This window comes from Neofelis nebulosa, chromosome 16, assembly GCF_028018385.1.
Source record: "Neofelis nebulosa isolate mNeoNeb1 chromosome 16, mNeoNeb1.pri, whole genome shotgun sequence".
Lineage (NCBI taxonomy): Eukaryota > Metazoa > Chordata > Mammalia > Carnivora > Felidae > Neofelis > Neofelis nebulosa.
The window spans coordinates 4404177-4419345 of NC_080797.1; the positions used below are offsets into that span (position 1 = coordinate 4404177).

At 51.6% G+C, this 15169-nt stretch overlaps 1 protein-coding gene across 9 annotated transcripts in view; it reads right to left on the bottom strand.

The window, feature by feature from the left end:
• Positions 1-15169, bottom strand: part of GAS7 (growth arrest specific 7) — a 215739-nt gene that overhangs the window by 47948 nt on the left and 152622 nt on the right. For all 9 annotated transcript variants that reach the window (XR_009254977.1, XM_058703711.1, XM_058703719.1 and 6 more), the window contains exon 3: positions 12802-12882. Coding sequence is in view for 8 of the 9 variants with exons in the window: in XM_058703711.1 (XP_058559694.1) it covers positions 12802-12882 (81 nt within the window). In the remaining variant the exon portion in view is untranslated. The remainder of the gene's footprint in view (positions 1-12801; positions 12883-15169) is intronic.

Sequence of the window (15169 nt, forward strand, 5' to 3'; positions counted from 1 at the left end):
TTTGCTGGAAGCAAGCAATGGGGTGATGGAGGCTGCCCCCAAGCAGGACCTTTTCACGCTGGGGGATGCCTCCCATTCTCTACCATTTGCAGTAAGAAACAAACAAACAAATCCATAAGCCCCTGCGACCAGAAACACAGACCACTGGGCAGACCCCCGTGGACAGCTAGGCTTCTCTCTGATCGGCAGGGTGGTCTGATCCCCTGGAAGAACGCTGGGCACAGACACAGGAAGGCTCCCGAAAACTGGGCACGGAGGTGGCCCCCAGGGAGGTGGCTTGGGGAAGCAAGAAACAAATTAACCCGCTGGACCAGCCACAGTCCTGGTCTGCACACATGCCCTTCAGCAGGTAGTTACATGCTGATGCTATCCATGAGTCCCCAGCTTAAGGGGGTGGGCTTCCAAGAGCATCGGAGGGTGCTGGGGGGGCGTCGAGGAGAATCCACTCGAGTTGGCATAAGCCATGCCAAGAAGGGCCCTACCCTGATAAGTATAACCCACGATGAAGGCATAACATTTGAGAACTATTACTTATCAAACAGCACAGGACTGAAATGGATAAAACTCACGTGGTATGGCATCTAAAGACAACAGGGGAAAACTGGACCGCTTTCCGTATGCAGCTGAGCAGGGGGCAAAAGTGAGGCTATCCCAGCAATTTAATCAACTAGATATTAAACATCATGCGCTACAAAGAAAGGCACCGTCTTTTGCCAACAAGCCACAGAAACTTAAAAAAAAAAATGATTTGGGCATATTTAAGCCACAAATAAAGTGTCAGTAAATCGCAAAAGGCATAAAGAACGTTGACCACATTCTTTGACCAGAAAGCAGTAAAAGAAGATAATAGCAAAAGAACAAATATCAAATTCCCCATCCCTCCAACTCCCAAACACTTGGAAATTTAAGTAAATGCCTTCCAGGGGCGCCTGGGGGGCTCAGTCAGTTAAGCATCTGACTTCAGCTCAGGTCATGATCTCATGGTTTGTGGGTTCGAGCCCCGCGTCGGGCTCTGTGCCGACAGCTCAGAGACTGGAGCCTGCCTCAGAGTCTCTCTCTCTCTTTCTCTGCCTTTTTCCTGCTCGTGCTTTTTCTCAAAAATAAAATAAACATTAAAAAAATAAAAAAATAATAATTTAGAAAAAATTTTAAAAGCCAGTAAAATTAACCAAAGGAAAACATGAGGAGGGGGTGTAAATACAGCAACAGAAATGAATTGGTTAGGAAGCAGGATGACGTTCACAGCTCAGGCAAGTTCTCTTTGTGTATGCCTGGGGGAGGAACCACAGCAATAAAAAAGCAGGTCAGCCCATCTAATTTGAGACAGAGAGAGAGCACGAATGCTCAGAAGGTGGAATTAGAAAGAACACATAAGCAGATCTCTTAAGAGATTTTTTTATAAATACAAGAGCATATGATTTGTAATTATGTGCTAACAAATACACGACCTTCCGTAAGACCCAAATGATTAAAAATGGCTTCAAAGGACCCTAGAAACACCAAAATGAGTAAAACTTTTGAAAAATGACCTCCCTCCAAAAGGCACTGGATCCAGATGGTTTTACGGGCAAATGCATTCAAACGCTCGACAAAGAAAATTCTAGGAAAAAACCGCACCTGGCTTTAGGAACATGGGGCAAATTTCCCAGTTTATTGCACAAAACCAGCATTACCCTGACCCTAAAACAACAGAAGAACTGAGCCACAGTTCAGTGTGACTACACACACGAAATATGTATACTCTTACCTGAGCAGGTCTTAGCCTGGAAGCTCTGACGATGTTGGGTCCCTACAGGGGGCCTCCTGGAGGCCAGGGGCCGCCCTTCTGACCCCCACTGACCTCCTCACAGCACCTAAACGTGCACCCTCAGTATACGCCTGTCTGTCTTCTGCTTCCAGCATGCCCCAGGCACCCCGTCTGCCACATTAACGCCAGCCAGGAACTGCCTAACGCAGGGGCATTCTGTCCCTAATCCATTCTCTTGTTCTCACTTCGGTTCTGAGCTGTCAGCTGCTGGCTAATTACTCCCCATGTCAAAACAATTACCGGGAAAGAAAAAATAATTTTGCATCCAACCATTTCTCTCCATCCGGCAGCTCTGCCCTGACCTGGTGTGGCTGTGTTTCAGGCCCCCAGTCCCAGGCACACTCAGAAAAAGTGCTTGGTGGAGATCTGAATGGTTACGGCTTACCCACGAGCATTCCTGATTATTCCCAGTCCTCTGGGCTCTCAGCTGACCAAGAGTTAGAGGCCAGAAGTGGGTGCTTTTGAGGCCTCCAGCCTCCGGGTAGCAGGGGGCAGGTGGAATAAAATACAATTGGTCAATGATCACTCACGACCATAAGGGACACAATTCGTCCTGGGGATACAAGAAAAAAGGAAAATGCCCATTTCAGCTGTTTATAAGAGAAGAAAAAGGGGGGGCGCCTGGGTGGCGCAGTCGGTTAAGCGTCCGACTTCAGCCAGGTCACGATCTCGCGGTCTGTGAGTTCGAGCCCCGCGTCAGGCTCTGGGCTGATGGCCCGGAGCCCGTTTCCGATTCTGTGTCTCCCTCTCTCTCTGCCCCTCCCCCGTTCACACTTTGTCTCTCTCTGTCCCAAAAATAAATTAAAAAAAAAAAAAAAAAAAGAGAGAAGAAAAAGGGAACAGAAGCTCTTATGTAGTAACTTTCATAATTTCCAGCACAGATATAAACACACGCACGTATGTTTCATCCCTCGTTGTGGGCGGTTAAAAACAAAGAGAGGGGGGCTTGAGGGATGTATCAGAAGAGGGGACATGTGTTTGGGTAGAAAGGGAAAGAAGGAGGCCTTCAGGGGCGTCGGAGAGGAAGTGGATAAAGACGGAAAGGAGGAACACAACAAGAGTTCCCAAGAGACGCCAAGCAACAGAAAAGAGTCCACAACGTCCATCGCCCAGAATCCATGGGGTCAGTGGCCCTGCTTCCCTCCGGCTCCAACCCCCAGCAGAGAAAGTTCCCTCCTCCATGTCTCACTGTTCCCTTAGAGCACCCCAACAAGTAGACTTAACCCTTCCAAATGAGAAACTCAGCCCTGGACAGCCCCCCTTCTAATCTCCCTCCCTTTCTTTCTAACTCCCTTCAGTTCTTTCCTCAAGCTTAAGGAACCCAGGAGCCCCAGGGTCTTGTTCATGACACCCGCACGCCCACCCCCGCTCACACAGTCAACATGGCGGAATGCAGGGTTTCCCCAGGCATGCAACTCCGCGGCATTTGTTCTAAATGTGAGGCGGTGAAGGGAAAGGGAAGTGTCTTATGGTCCAAAGAGTTTGGGACAAGTGGCCCCCATTATTCACTGCTTTATTACCCGAGGCCTGTTTAAAGACAGGCACACCTCAGAGATATTGCGGGTTGGGTTCCGGATCACCACAATAAGCAAACGTCACCATAAAGTGGGTCAAACGCATGCTTTGGTTTCTCAGATGTACGTGAAAGTTATGTTTACATCCTACTCTATTAAGAGTAGCGTAAGGGCAGTATGTCAAAAAAAAAATGCATATACTTCATTTAAAAATACTTTATTGGGGCACCTGGGTGGCTCAGTCTGTTAAGTGTCAGACTTCGGCCCCAGGTCATGGTCTCGTGGTTTGTGAGTTCGAGCCCCACATCGGGCTTTGTGCTGACAGCTCAGAGCCTGGAGCCTGCTCCGGATTCTGTGTCTCTCCGTCTCTCGGCCCCTCCCATACTCATGCTCTGTCCCTCTTGCTCTCAATAATAAATGAAAAAAACGTTAAAAAATAAAAATAAAATAAAAATACTTTATTGCAGAGCACCTGGGTGGCTCAGTCAGTTAAGTGACTTCAGCTCAGGTCGTGATCTCACAGCTTGTGAGCTCGAGCCCCACGTCAGGCTCTATGCCGACAGCTCAGAGCCTGAAGCCTGCTTCGGATTCTGTGTCTCCCTCTCTCTCTGCCCCTCCCCCACTCACACTCTGTCTCTCTCTCAAAAATAAATAACATTTAAAAAATTAAAAAATCACTTTATTGCCAAGAAACATCAGGCATCATCTGAGCTTTCAGCGAACCCTCATCTCTGTGCTGGTCGAGGGTCAGCGTTGATGGCTGCGGACTCTGCAGGGTGGTGGCTGGAGGGACGGTGGCAATTTCTTGAAATAAGACAACAGTAAAGTTTCCTGCATCAGTGGACTCTTTTCACGAACAATCTCCCTATAACAGGTGACACTGTTTGAGAGCATCTGACCCTCAGAAGAACTTCTTTCAGAATCAGAGTCCGTCCTCTCCAACCCTGCTGCTGCTTTATCAACGGAAGTTCATGGAATATTCTCAATCCTTTGTTGTCATGTCAACAATCTTCACAGCATCTTCGCCAGGACTGGATTCCATCTAAGAAATCACTTTCTTTGGGGCGCCTGGGTGGCGCAGTCGGTTGAGCGTCCGACTTCAGCCAGGTCACAATCTCGCGGTCCGTGAGTTCGAGCCCCGCGTCAGGCTCTGGGCCGACGGCTCGGAGCCTGGAGCCTGTTTCCGATTCTGTGTCTCCCTCTCTCTCTGCCCCTCCCCCGTTCATGCTCTGTCTCTCTCTGTCCCAAAAATAAATAAAAAAACGTTGAAAAAAAAATTAAAAAAAAAAAAAAAGAAATCACTTTCTTTGCTCATCCATAAGAACCAACTCCTTGGCCAATGAAGTTTTATCATGAGATTGTAGCCATTCGGTCACATCTTCGGGCTCCACCTCTCTTGCTGTTACTGCCACATCTGTAGTAACTTCCTCCACTCAAGTCTTGAACCCCTCAAAGTCCTCCATGAGGGTTGGAATCAACTTCCTCCAAACTCCTGTTCGGGTTGGTATTTCGACCTCTTCCCGTGAATTGCGAATGTTCTTAACGGCACCTAGAATGGTGGACCCTTTCCAGAAGGTTTTCAGTTTACTTTGCCCAGATGCATCAGAGGAATCACTATCTAATGCAGCTAGAACCTTCCAAAATGTATCTCTTAAATAATAAGACTTGAAAGTCAAAATGGCTCACTGACCCAATGGCTGCAAAGTAGATGTTGCATTAGAGGGCCTGAAAACAACATGTATCTCACCGTCCATTTCCATTACAGCTCTTGGGTGAGCAGGTGTATCATCAACGAACAGTCATATTTTGAAAAGAATCCCTTCTTCTCAGCAGGGGGTCTCAACAGTGGGCTTAAAATATTCAGTAAACCAGGATGTAAACAGACGTGTAGTCAGGCAGTCTCTGTTGTTCCACTGATAGAGCCCGGACGGAGTAGAGGAGCACCATTCTGAAGGGCCCTGGGATTTCTGGAATGGCCAACGAGCACTGGCTTCACCTTGAAGTCACCAGCTGCATTAGCCCCTAAGGAGAGAGTCAGCCGGTCCTTTGAAGCTTTGAAGCCAGGCGTTGACTTCTCTTCACCAGCTCTGAAAGTTCTAGATGGCGTCTTCGTCGAACAGAACACTGTGTGGTCTACCTTGAAAGTCTGTTGCTTAGGGGAGCCACCTTCATGAACTCTCTTGGCTCTCAACCTTCTGGAGAACCTGCTGTGTAGCTTCTGCAGCAGCACGTATTGCCTGACCTCGCACTTTGACGTTGTGGAGACGGCTTCTTCCCTCAAACCTCCTGAACCAACCCCTGCTAGCTTCAGGCTTTTCTTCTGTAGCTTCCTCACCTCTCTCAGCCTTCATGGCATTGAAGAGAGTTGGAGCCTTGCTCTGGATTGGGCTTTGGCCTCAGGGAATGTTGGGGCTGGTGTGACCTTCCATCCAGACCACCCAAACTTTCTCCCCATCGGCAATAAGGCTGTTTCTCTCATCCTTCCTGTGTCCACTGGAGAAGCACTTTCCATTTCCTTCCAGAACTTCTCCTTGGCGTTCACAACCTGGCCAACTTTAGCCCAAGTGTTGGCCTATTTCAGCTTTCAACATGTTTTCCTTATAGAGTTCAATCATGTCTAGCTTTTGATTTACAACGAGAGACATTCCACTCTTCCTTCCCCTTGAACACGTAACAGGCTGTTGTAGGGTGTTCAACTGGCCTAATTTCAATATTGCTGTGTCTCGGGGAAGAGGGAGGCCTGAGGAGCAGGAGAGACAGGGGAATGGCCAGTTGGAACAGTCAGAACACACACAGCATTTATCAGTGAAGTTCACTGTCCTATACGCACACGGCTTGTGATGCCCCAAACGCAATCACAACAATAACATCAAAGATCGCCGATCACAAAGCAAATCACTGTAACATATATCATTGTAGTGAAAGAGTTGGAAATATTGAGAGAATTACCAAAACGTGACTCAGAGACACGAAGTGAGTAAACGCCGTTGGAACAAAATGGCGCTGACGGGCTTTCTCAACACAGGGCTTGCACAAACCTTCCATTTGGAGAAACCTCCCCCATCCGCGAAGCCGCAATGTGTGCTCCTGGACACTGACATGTTCCGTGAACCTCACACAAGGCAACGGTGTGTGCTATTCCTACACTTACATGGGCGCCGAAGAACCCATTCTGGGCAAAAAAGCAAGAATACCATGGAACCCACTTTGGGAAGAGCTGTGGCTGTAGGAAGGCAGGTTTTGAGGGCAGGCCAACCCAGGCAGACACGGGGCCCAGTTTTGTGCTCAGCACCTCTGAAGGCACCACGGGCACACCCCTGCCTCCCACCCTCACCACACCCTGTAAGGTGGAGGGAGGCTGCGTCTACACGGCTCTGTCCGGGGGGGGAGCAGTTTTACATGATGGCCTTCTGGTCTGGAAACATCTGTCTGCCCACCTGGGCCTCACTGTCTTCACCGACTGTCTAGAATGAAAACTGTATTCCCCCAAAACAGAACTCACAACACATCCGTCCCCGGGGTTGTAAATGGCTGAAAGCCTGTGGCTATTCTCCAGGGCGCCAAAGGTTCAACTGGTTTGCCTGAGCTGACAAAATCACAGAGTTAGGAACCACACGCGAGCCCTCCTGCCAACCGGAAGTGTTAACCGTCTTCCTTGAAGTCGATGGTGAGGTCTAGCTGAGGGCCGCCACGGAGGCCTCTCTAGGCCTCGTAACTTGCTAATTCTGCAGTGAATGGAGGGTCCTGCTTTGCAGCGACGCTGGGGAGGACAGCTGCTAGGGATTCCTGATCTGGAGAGGGTGTGGGTGAGGGGGAGCCCCCTTCCCAGGGGCCCCTGCTCAGGGGAAGCACAGCTGTCTGTGGGCACAGTGCTCCTGCCTGGCTCCACCAGCTCAAAGGCAGGCCCTCCCTGATCGGCAAGGGAACCAGCTCATTGCCCTTTGATCTGGCTCCCCCGGGGGCTGACGGAGGGAGGCTCTTCACCCAAGGATGATCCCTTAATGGGCGCAATCCCCCAGGCTGGACAGAGCCAGAATCTGAACCTGGGTTTCCCGACAACTCCCACCCCCTCACCGCCAGCACAAGTCCGTAAAAGACCGATTACCTCCAACCTTAAGAAAAACCCAAACAAGGGGCGCCTGGGTGGCTCAGTCGGTCGTGCGTCCGACTTCAGCTCAGGTCATGATCTCACGGTTCGTGAGTTCGAGCCCCATGTGGGGCTCTGTGCTGACAGCTTGGAGTCCACTTCCTCTGTTCCCCCCCCGCCCCTTCCCTCCCCCCCCCAAAATAAATAAAAACAATAATTTTTTTTTTTACTAAAACATAAATGCCACGTGGTATCCAGGACTGGATCCCAGAACAGAAAAATGACATTGGTGGGAAAACTAGTGACAGCTGAATAAAATTTAGTTAATAGTAACGTATGACATTAATCTCTTACTTTTGACAAACGCACCCAGTTATGCAGGGATGTTAACAGCAAGGGGAAGTCAGCACAGGGTTTGGAAGAACTCTCTGTACTGGCTTTGTAATATTTCTGTAAACCTAAAATTATTGCCAATTAGGGGCACCTGGGGGGCTCAGTCAGTTAAGCATCTGACTGTGGTTCAGGTCATGATCTCACGGTTCGTGGGTTCGAGCCCCGCGTTGGGCTCTGTACTGATGGCTCAGAGCCTGGAGCCTGCTTTGGATTCTGTGTGTCCCTCTCTCTCTAACCCTCCCCTGCTCACGCTCTGTCTCTCTCTACCAAGATTAAACATTAAGAAATTTTTTTAATTATTCCAAAACAAAAAATACATATGTTAAATAAAGTAAAAATACGTTAACCATTCAGTTCCTCAGCTACATTGGACACAGTGTATCCGTTAGCCACAGTGCCTAGTCCTACTACAGTGGACAATGTAGATACACACGTTTCTGTTATCACAGAAACTTCTCGTGGATGACACTGCTCTATGGCATCATTCATTCTGCCCAGGGACCCATCCGTGAAACTCCCAGAACCTCATTTTTCCCCGGTATTTTCCTTCCGTCTCACTGTGACAATCTCTCTCTCCATAAATCACTGCCTCCACACAGGGTATGAAACCAGCCCAAGGATCATTTTTAATATTTGCAGCAGTTACTGAATAGAGCCTTTGGTGTTTCTGTTTGGGTTTAAACTTTATTACCGATGCGGACCTCGCCCAGAAAGCCTGGCACGAAAGGTCTCCGGGAAACCTACGGAATGAACACACCTCCCAAGTCTGGTGGTCGTAAAGGAGGCGGTGTAGGAAAAGTCCCCAGCTCAGTGCCGACCCGACGTGACACCCCACATTCAAAGAGTGGAATCCCATTTTGGGGGGTGCACTGGGCCTTGCTCCCCCCCGGTGGGTAACCTGGCGGGCTGTGCTAACGGCATCTGACGAACCTGCCCGTCCCTGCCAACCGAGAGCAATTCTGATTAAGCCGAGTACTGCCTGGCTGCTTCAAGGAGGCGGTGTCTTGGGTAGTCAGTAGAGCGTCTGACTCGATTCCAGCTCGGGTCATGATTTCACGGTTCTGGAGTTTGAGCCCCGCGTGGGGCTCTGTGATGACCATGCTTGGGGAATTCTCTCTCTCCCTTGCTCTCTGCCCCCTCCCCCACTTGTGCTCGCTCTCTCAAAAAATCAATCAACTTAAAGAAAAAGAGGCAATGTCTCATGAAGACAACTCTACCGCATTTCACTGTCACCCTCACCTCCAACCACCGCACTCAGAATGAAGTTCTGACCCCTTCCTCTGGCTTGCTGGTAGGGGGAGGCAGGCTCTGCCCCTGCTGATTGCCCTTCCCCTCATCACCTACCACTCCCCCCCGCCCTTCATTGCCCACCCTCCAGCCATACTGGCCTGTTCTGTGTGCTCAAACACGCCAAGGTCACTCCTGCCTCAGGACCTTTGCACCTGCCGTTCCCGGACCCAGAATACATCACCGCGACCCCACACACATACCATCTTCTCCTCACTGGGGCCATCCCTGACTCTCCAGTCCCACACTGCCCCGCGGCCCTCACTTTAACCCCTTCCAAGAGAACATGCAAGAACAATCCGACACAATTCACATTTGGGCTTATTTGCCCAAATTCCCCACTGGAATGCGGGTCCTTGGGAGCAGGGACCACAGAGGTGTGGCTTATCTCTGGCGCAGTCCCCAGCACCGAGAACAGCATCCGGCATATTCTTCGAGGGAAAGGTTTGAAAGTCTATCACGGCTGCGTCCTCCAAAGCACGAGCACAACAAGAGGACCCTGAGTGGTGGCCAGGAGAGGAGTCAACAACCCCAGGAGCGTGGGGGTGGGGACGGTTAAGCTTTGAAGCAACCTCGTGTCCTCGCCGGGTCCGTTTCTCTCCCACAATGAAATTCAACCTCCTGAAAGCTGACTGTTCTAAAACTGAACGAGGGGCGCCTGGGTGGCGCAGTCGGTTAAGCGTCCGACTTCAGCCAGGTCACGATCTCGCGGTCCGTGAGTTCGAGCCCCGCGTCAGGCTCTGGGCCGACGGCTCGGAGCCTGGAGCCTGTTTCCGATTCTGTGTCTCCCTCTCTCTCTGCCCCTCCCCTGTTCATGCTCTGTCTCTCTCTGTCCCAAAAATAAATAAAAAACGTTGAAAAAAAATTTAAAAAAATAAAAAAATAAAACTGAACGAGAGAATGCCTGGGGAAAAAAAAAAAAAAAGCCCTAGTGCTCCCCGTAGAAAGAAATGTCAATGTGGCTGCTCTTCTCTTCTTTTGATCAGAGGTTTCCTGCAAAAGCTAGAAAAGGCGCCAAAACCTCACAGATGCTCCTAGAGCCTCCCTGGTAGGATCTTCCCGTCCCCCAGAGGGACGATGCAGACTTGACCGGCATTCACGCCCCGGGGCGGGGAGAGAATCAAGAGTCATAATCCACAGAGGGCTGGACGGGACCCGAGCTACAACCTTCCTCCTCCAGGCCCTCGCGTATAAATGGGCAAAAGCAGGCCTGGCACGGAGACGCGGCGTGCCCGAGGCCCCAGTCTGACAAGCTGTGATTTCTAAATCTAAGATGCCGTGACGACCAGGGAAGGAAACAAAGGGGCCTCTAAATGAACGAGCAGACGCCCCTTCTGGCTCCCACGGTGTTTGCAAAAGGTGGGTCTCAGAGCCCGTGAGCCACAGTTCTGCAGATTTCGCCGCGGCTTCTCATGTCGACGGGCCACGGTATGTCGCGTGACCCTCGAACAGTGCACGACCCGTGTTCTGAGTCACCCCAGGACAGAGCCCCTCAACTCTGGTACTACTGACAGGTGGGGCCTTATAGCCCTTTGGGGGGTGGCTGTGCTGGGCAATGCAGAGGTCTAGCAGGATCCCTAGCCTCTGTGCACTGAATGGCCACCCCGAAAATTGTCTCCAGATGTTGCCAAGTGCCCACCGGTAGGCAAAATCACCCCCAGAGTTCAGAACCACCCTGCTGGGGGCAGAGAAGCTTAAAAAGTCCGTGCAGGTGTTGTAGACAGACAAAAGAACAGAAGCACGGAATCAAACAGGGTCTTCACTCGAGACCCCAAGCCTTCGGAATGCCGATGCACCTGCTGAGTGGCCAAAGGGCAACAGGGTAGGCAGAATTTCCACCTGCATTCGCCCACAAATGCAGAGAAGTCGACAGACCTCGCATCCTGGGGCCTTGGGAACAAGTGTCTCTGGTCCCCAGTGGGTGGGGGCAGAGGAGGGCGAGTCGGTGTCCACGCGCTCTGTCTAAACGCTTTGGCAGTTCTCGTCATTGGGTCTGACCCTCTCCCTCCCGTCTCCCCCTCCCTTCTCAGCTCCAGAGTCCCAGCACCCAGCTCTGCACTCGGGGTTGTGCCGATCAGGGGAAGGCAGGAACCTGTCACCTGAGCAGGGCCCTGAGCCAGCTCCTGCCACCCCCTCTCCTGGGAGACGGGCCCCGAACCGCACAGAGGGGACAGAAGGATACTAGGGACCGTGCAAGGGAGAACAGGCCCCGGTGAGGTGGGCCCACGGACTCAAAAGGCAAGTCCCCCAACCCGCCCCATCAGCATGCACTGCAGGCCGCAGTGGTCGCAGATCAACTGCTCTGGCCAGAAAAGACAGCTGGGTTTCCTTTCTAGCGTCTTGGCTGGCCAGGATCAGGGGCCACACCTCACTTTCTGCACACTGGCATTTCTACTGTTATAAAGAACAAGAACAAAACCACGAGAACGACAACGGAGAAGGCAGCGTGCCCGAAAAGCCTGTCATCTACAACAGGTAGCAAGGCTGAATGAGAGCCCGGTTCTGGAGACAGGCTCTCATCAGGGAGCCCTCAGCCCAGCCCTAGAAAAGCAGGAGTAAATGCCCCATCGCCCTCCTTCCCCAGAGGGTTCCTTTCCGGGGCTCCCGGGCGGCCCAGTCGGTCAAGTGTCCGACTCTCGAGTTTGGCTCAGGTCACGGTCTCACGGTTCGTGGGTTCGAGCCCCACATCGGGTTCTGTCCTGACAGTGCAGAGCCTGCTTGGGATTCTCTCTGCCCCTGCCCTCCTCCCGCTGTCTCTGTCTCTCTCAAAATAAATACATAAACCTAAACAGAAAGGGTTCCTTTCTGTTTGAATCCTTTTTTTTTTTTTTTTTTTTAATGTAGGTAAAAGACGTACGTAAAAACATTTCAAAAGCCCGGAACATCCCACGCCTCGGCTGACTGTCCAGAGCTTCCTGTGTATAGTCCATCTTCAATTCCCTAAATAACGTACTTTGATCGTGTTCTGACTTCTTAGTGCACCAGCCATCAAGTCCAAAGACTCTCCACTATGAAAGGCAGGCTGTGTTCAGCCCACTCTCTGCACCCAAGACCCTTCCTCTGTTCCAAGGTCTAAGGGTCTGCTTTCTACTTACTACGCCTGTCTGCACACACGCATTCATTCATTCACGCAGCCACTCATTCATTCATTATTTCAGCTCTTCCGTGGGTCACCTGTGATGTGTTAGGGAAGCTACTCAGACCTGTGATTTGGGGCCACCATGAAGACAGTGCAGGCCCTCACTACCCTGCACATAAGCTGCTGTTCCTCCCCCAGCCCCCTCCCCACCCTTCCCCTCCGTCCAGCTACACCGTCTGCCATGTTTCTTCAAAGCCGCCAACTTGAAATTCCAGGCTGCCACCACAACCACACCTTCTGGACTTTGGCCTCCGGGTTGATGCTTAAGGCTGGAAAACCACCAAATGAGGTTCACACCCCCTGTGGCTGTGGAGACATTCGCTGCAGCCAGGCCGTGTCTGGGGACTGAGGATCCCACAGAAGAAAAGGAGAGACGAGGTCCCCACCCTCGGGGAGTGTCCTGCCGGGATCGCCAGGGAGAGCCCATCCTCCTAGCGCTCCAGACCGCTCCCTGGGATCGGCCAGTAAGATCCCCCACCAGGCTCCAGACCCCAGAACCCACAGTCTTGGCCTTTCCGATGAAGGCGGGTATGTGGCCCCTCCCGGCTGCCCCAAAGTAGTGGGTGGACTGTACCTGTCGGAGGCAGAGAGCTCCTGTGAGGGCCAGGGCTGGCTGGAATCCCAGAAGAACTGCTGGGGCGTTCCCAGGTGGTCTCTGGTCAAAGAAAGAAACACAGTCACTTTCAGATTGTCATAGGGCAGAACCCCAGAGGGTTGCAGAGCAGAGCTAGATGGGAGAGCTGGAAAAAATAGGGACCTGGCCGGGCCACCGTCCTGCCCAAGCCCAGGAGGCGGGAGCTGGCTTTCTGCTCCCACGTCATCCCCTCCCCACCTGCCACGACAACCGAGCCTCTCTGCTGGGGACCCTTCTCCACACAGCTGTGAACAGGAGGCAGCCTTCCGGCTGGGATCCTTGGAACCGTCCCTCGCTGGCCCCCTACCCAGCCCCCACTGATCCCCCAAGGCTGCCGACCCATGTACCTCCATTTCGGTCTTGTGCCCTGGAACCCAGACGCTAACTGGGTGTTTCTCCCAAGTGCCCACTATCACCTGAAACCCCAAAGCCAGAGGAAGGAGCCCTGGCCTGGGGTCTGTACAGAGACACGGGTCCTCTGTCAAGTGAGGCTGATTTCCCAAGTCCTTCCCGGCTCTCCAGGCCTACATCTTGTCTGAATTCCAGCCACTACCTCGGCCTGGCCCCTGCCCCCTGCCCCTTCTCCGGATGCCCAGCCAGGAACAGAGCTAACACTGCAGCCGTGTGATGGCCCCCTGAACTCGACATGAGTCACACTGCCACTGTAAGCAGAGACTTCTCCTAAAGTTACCTAATGACAAAAAGAATGCCTTCTCACTCTGTACAATATGATGACGTAGAAAAACACAAAGAAAAGAGTAGACACCCATAATCCCACAGCTCTAAATCAACATTTTGGTATCTCTGGAGATTTATTTTCTTTCTTTTTTTTTTTTTTTTAAGTTTATTTATTTTTCAGACAGAGAGACAGAGCATGAACGGGGGAGGGGCAGAGAGAGGGAGACACAGAATCAGAAGCAGGCTCCAGGCTCTGAGCCATCAGCCCAGAGCCCGACGCGGGGCTCGAACTCACGGACCGCGAGATCGTGACCTGAGCGGAAGTCGGACGCTTAACTGACTGAGCCACCCAGGCGCCCCTGGAGATTTATTTTCAAGGCATATACACATCTTTAAAAAGAAACAAGGGGCACCAGGGTGGCTCAGTTGGTTAAGTGTCCAACTTCAGCTCAGGTTATGACCTCATGGTTTGTGAGTTCGAGCCCTGCATCGGGCTCTGTGCTGACCGCTCGGAGCCTGGAGCCTGCCTCGGATTCTGTGTCCCCCTCCCTCTCTGCCCCTCCCCTGCAAGCGCTCTGTCTCTCTCTCAAAAATAAATAAACATTAAAAAACTATTAAAGAATAAAAAATAAAAAATGAAACAAACATCATACTGTACTTTCTTGCCACGTATCGACTTTTGGATCTTTCCCAACGTATTAAAGCAGCTGGGAAGTACAGTGGTTAGCATCTATTAACAGTGGTGATTCTGGGGCCAGATGGCCCGGCTTTGAATCCCGGCTCTCCCTCTTCCCACCACCAGTGGAAGCTTGGCCAAGCTAACGGTCTTCCAAGAGTCTCCTCTGCAAAATGAGATCAAAATGGGATCCACCCGAGGCAATCATTGTATTCGTGCCAAATGCCCACGTAGAGTTATTTTTAGCCAGTGGAATATACGGACATGACATTATTTAATGAAAATTTCTATTACTAAGAACTCAATGGTCTCAAATGCCAAAAGCAAAATTAAGCACAGCTTTCCACTGGCTTCTCTCAATTAGGATTCGAGAGAACTGGGTTTCTGTCTGGGCTCTGCTGCTTATCTGCTGTCCAGCCCTGGCCAAGTCACTCTGCCTTTCTGGTCCTTGACTTCTCCACCCAAAATGAAAGGGTTGAGCTAACTGGTCTTTCAGGCCCCCAAACTCCCGCCCTCCAGCTCCAAATCAGGGGTCTTAAAACTTCAAACCCATTGTTTGGGTTTAAGGAGTTTATGGCTCCAGGAGTCAGTCGGGAGGGAATATGGTCCCTTCATGTCTTAAGGGAGAGAATACAGAGGGGAGGTTGAGGGAGAGGAGGAGCAGGGAAACAGCCACCAGGAACAAGGAGGGACGGGCAGACCAGGCTCAGCGTTTTCCCGGTGGGAGGAGGGGTGGGCGGGCTCAGCCCAGAGCCCGTCTCTGGCTGCAGGTCACGAACAGGGACAATCCTTTGCTGGCTCCTCTCCCACAGGGCACACAGAATAACGTCCAAACCCTGTAGCCCCCTGCAGAAGGGCGCCCCTGTCTGTCTGTCCAGATTGAATTCTCACTTCACCCCAGCCCATTTGCTGGTCTCGCAACATGCCTTTGCTATCACGGTTCCCTCCCCCCGG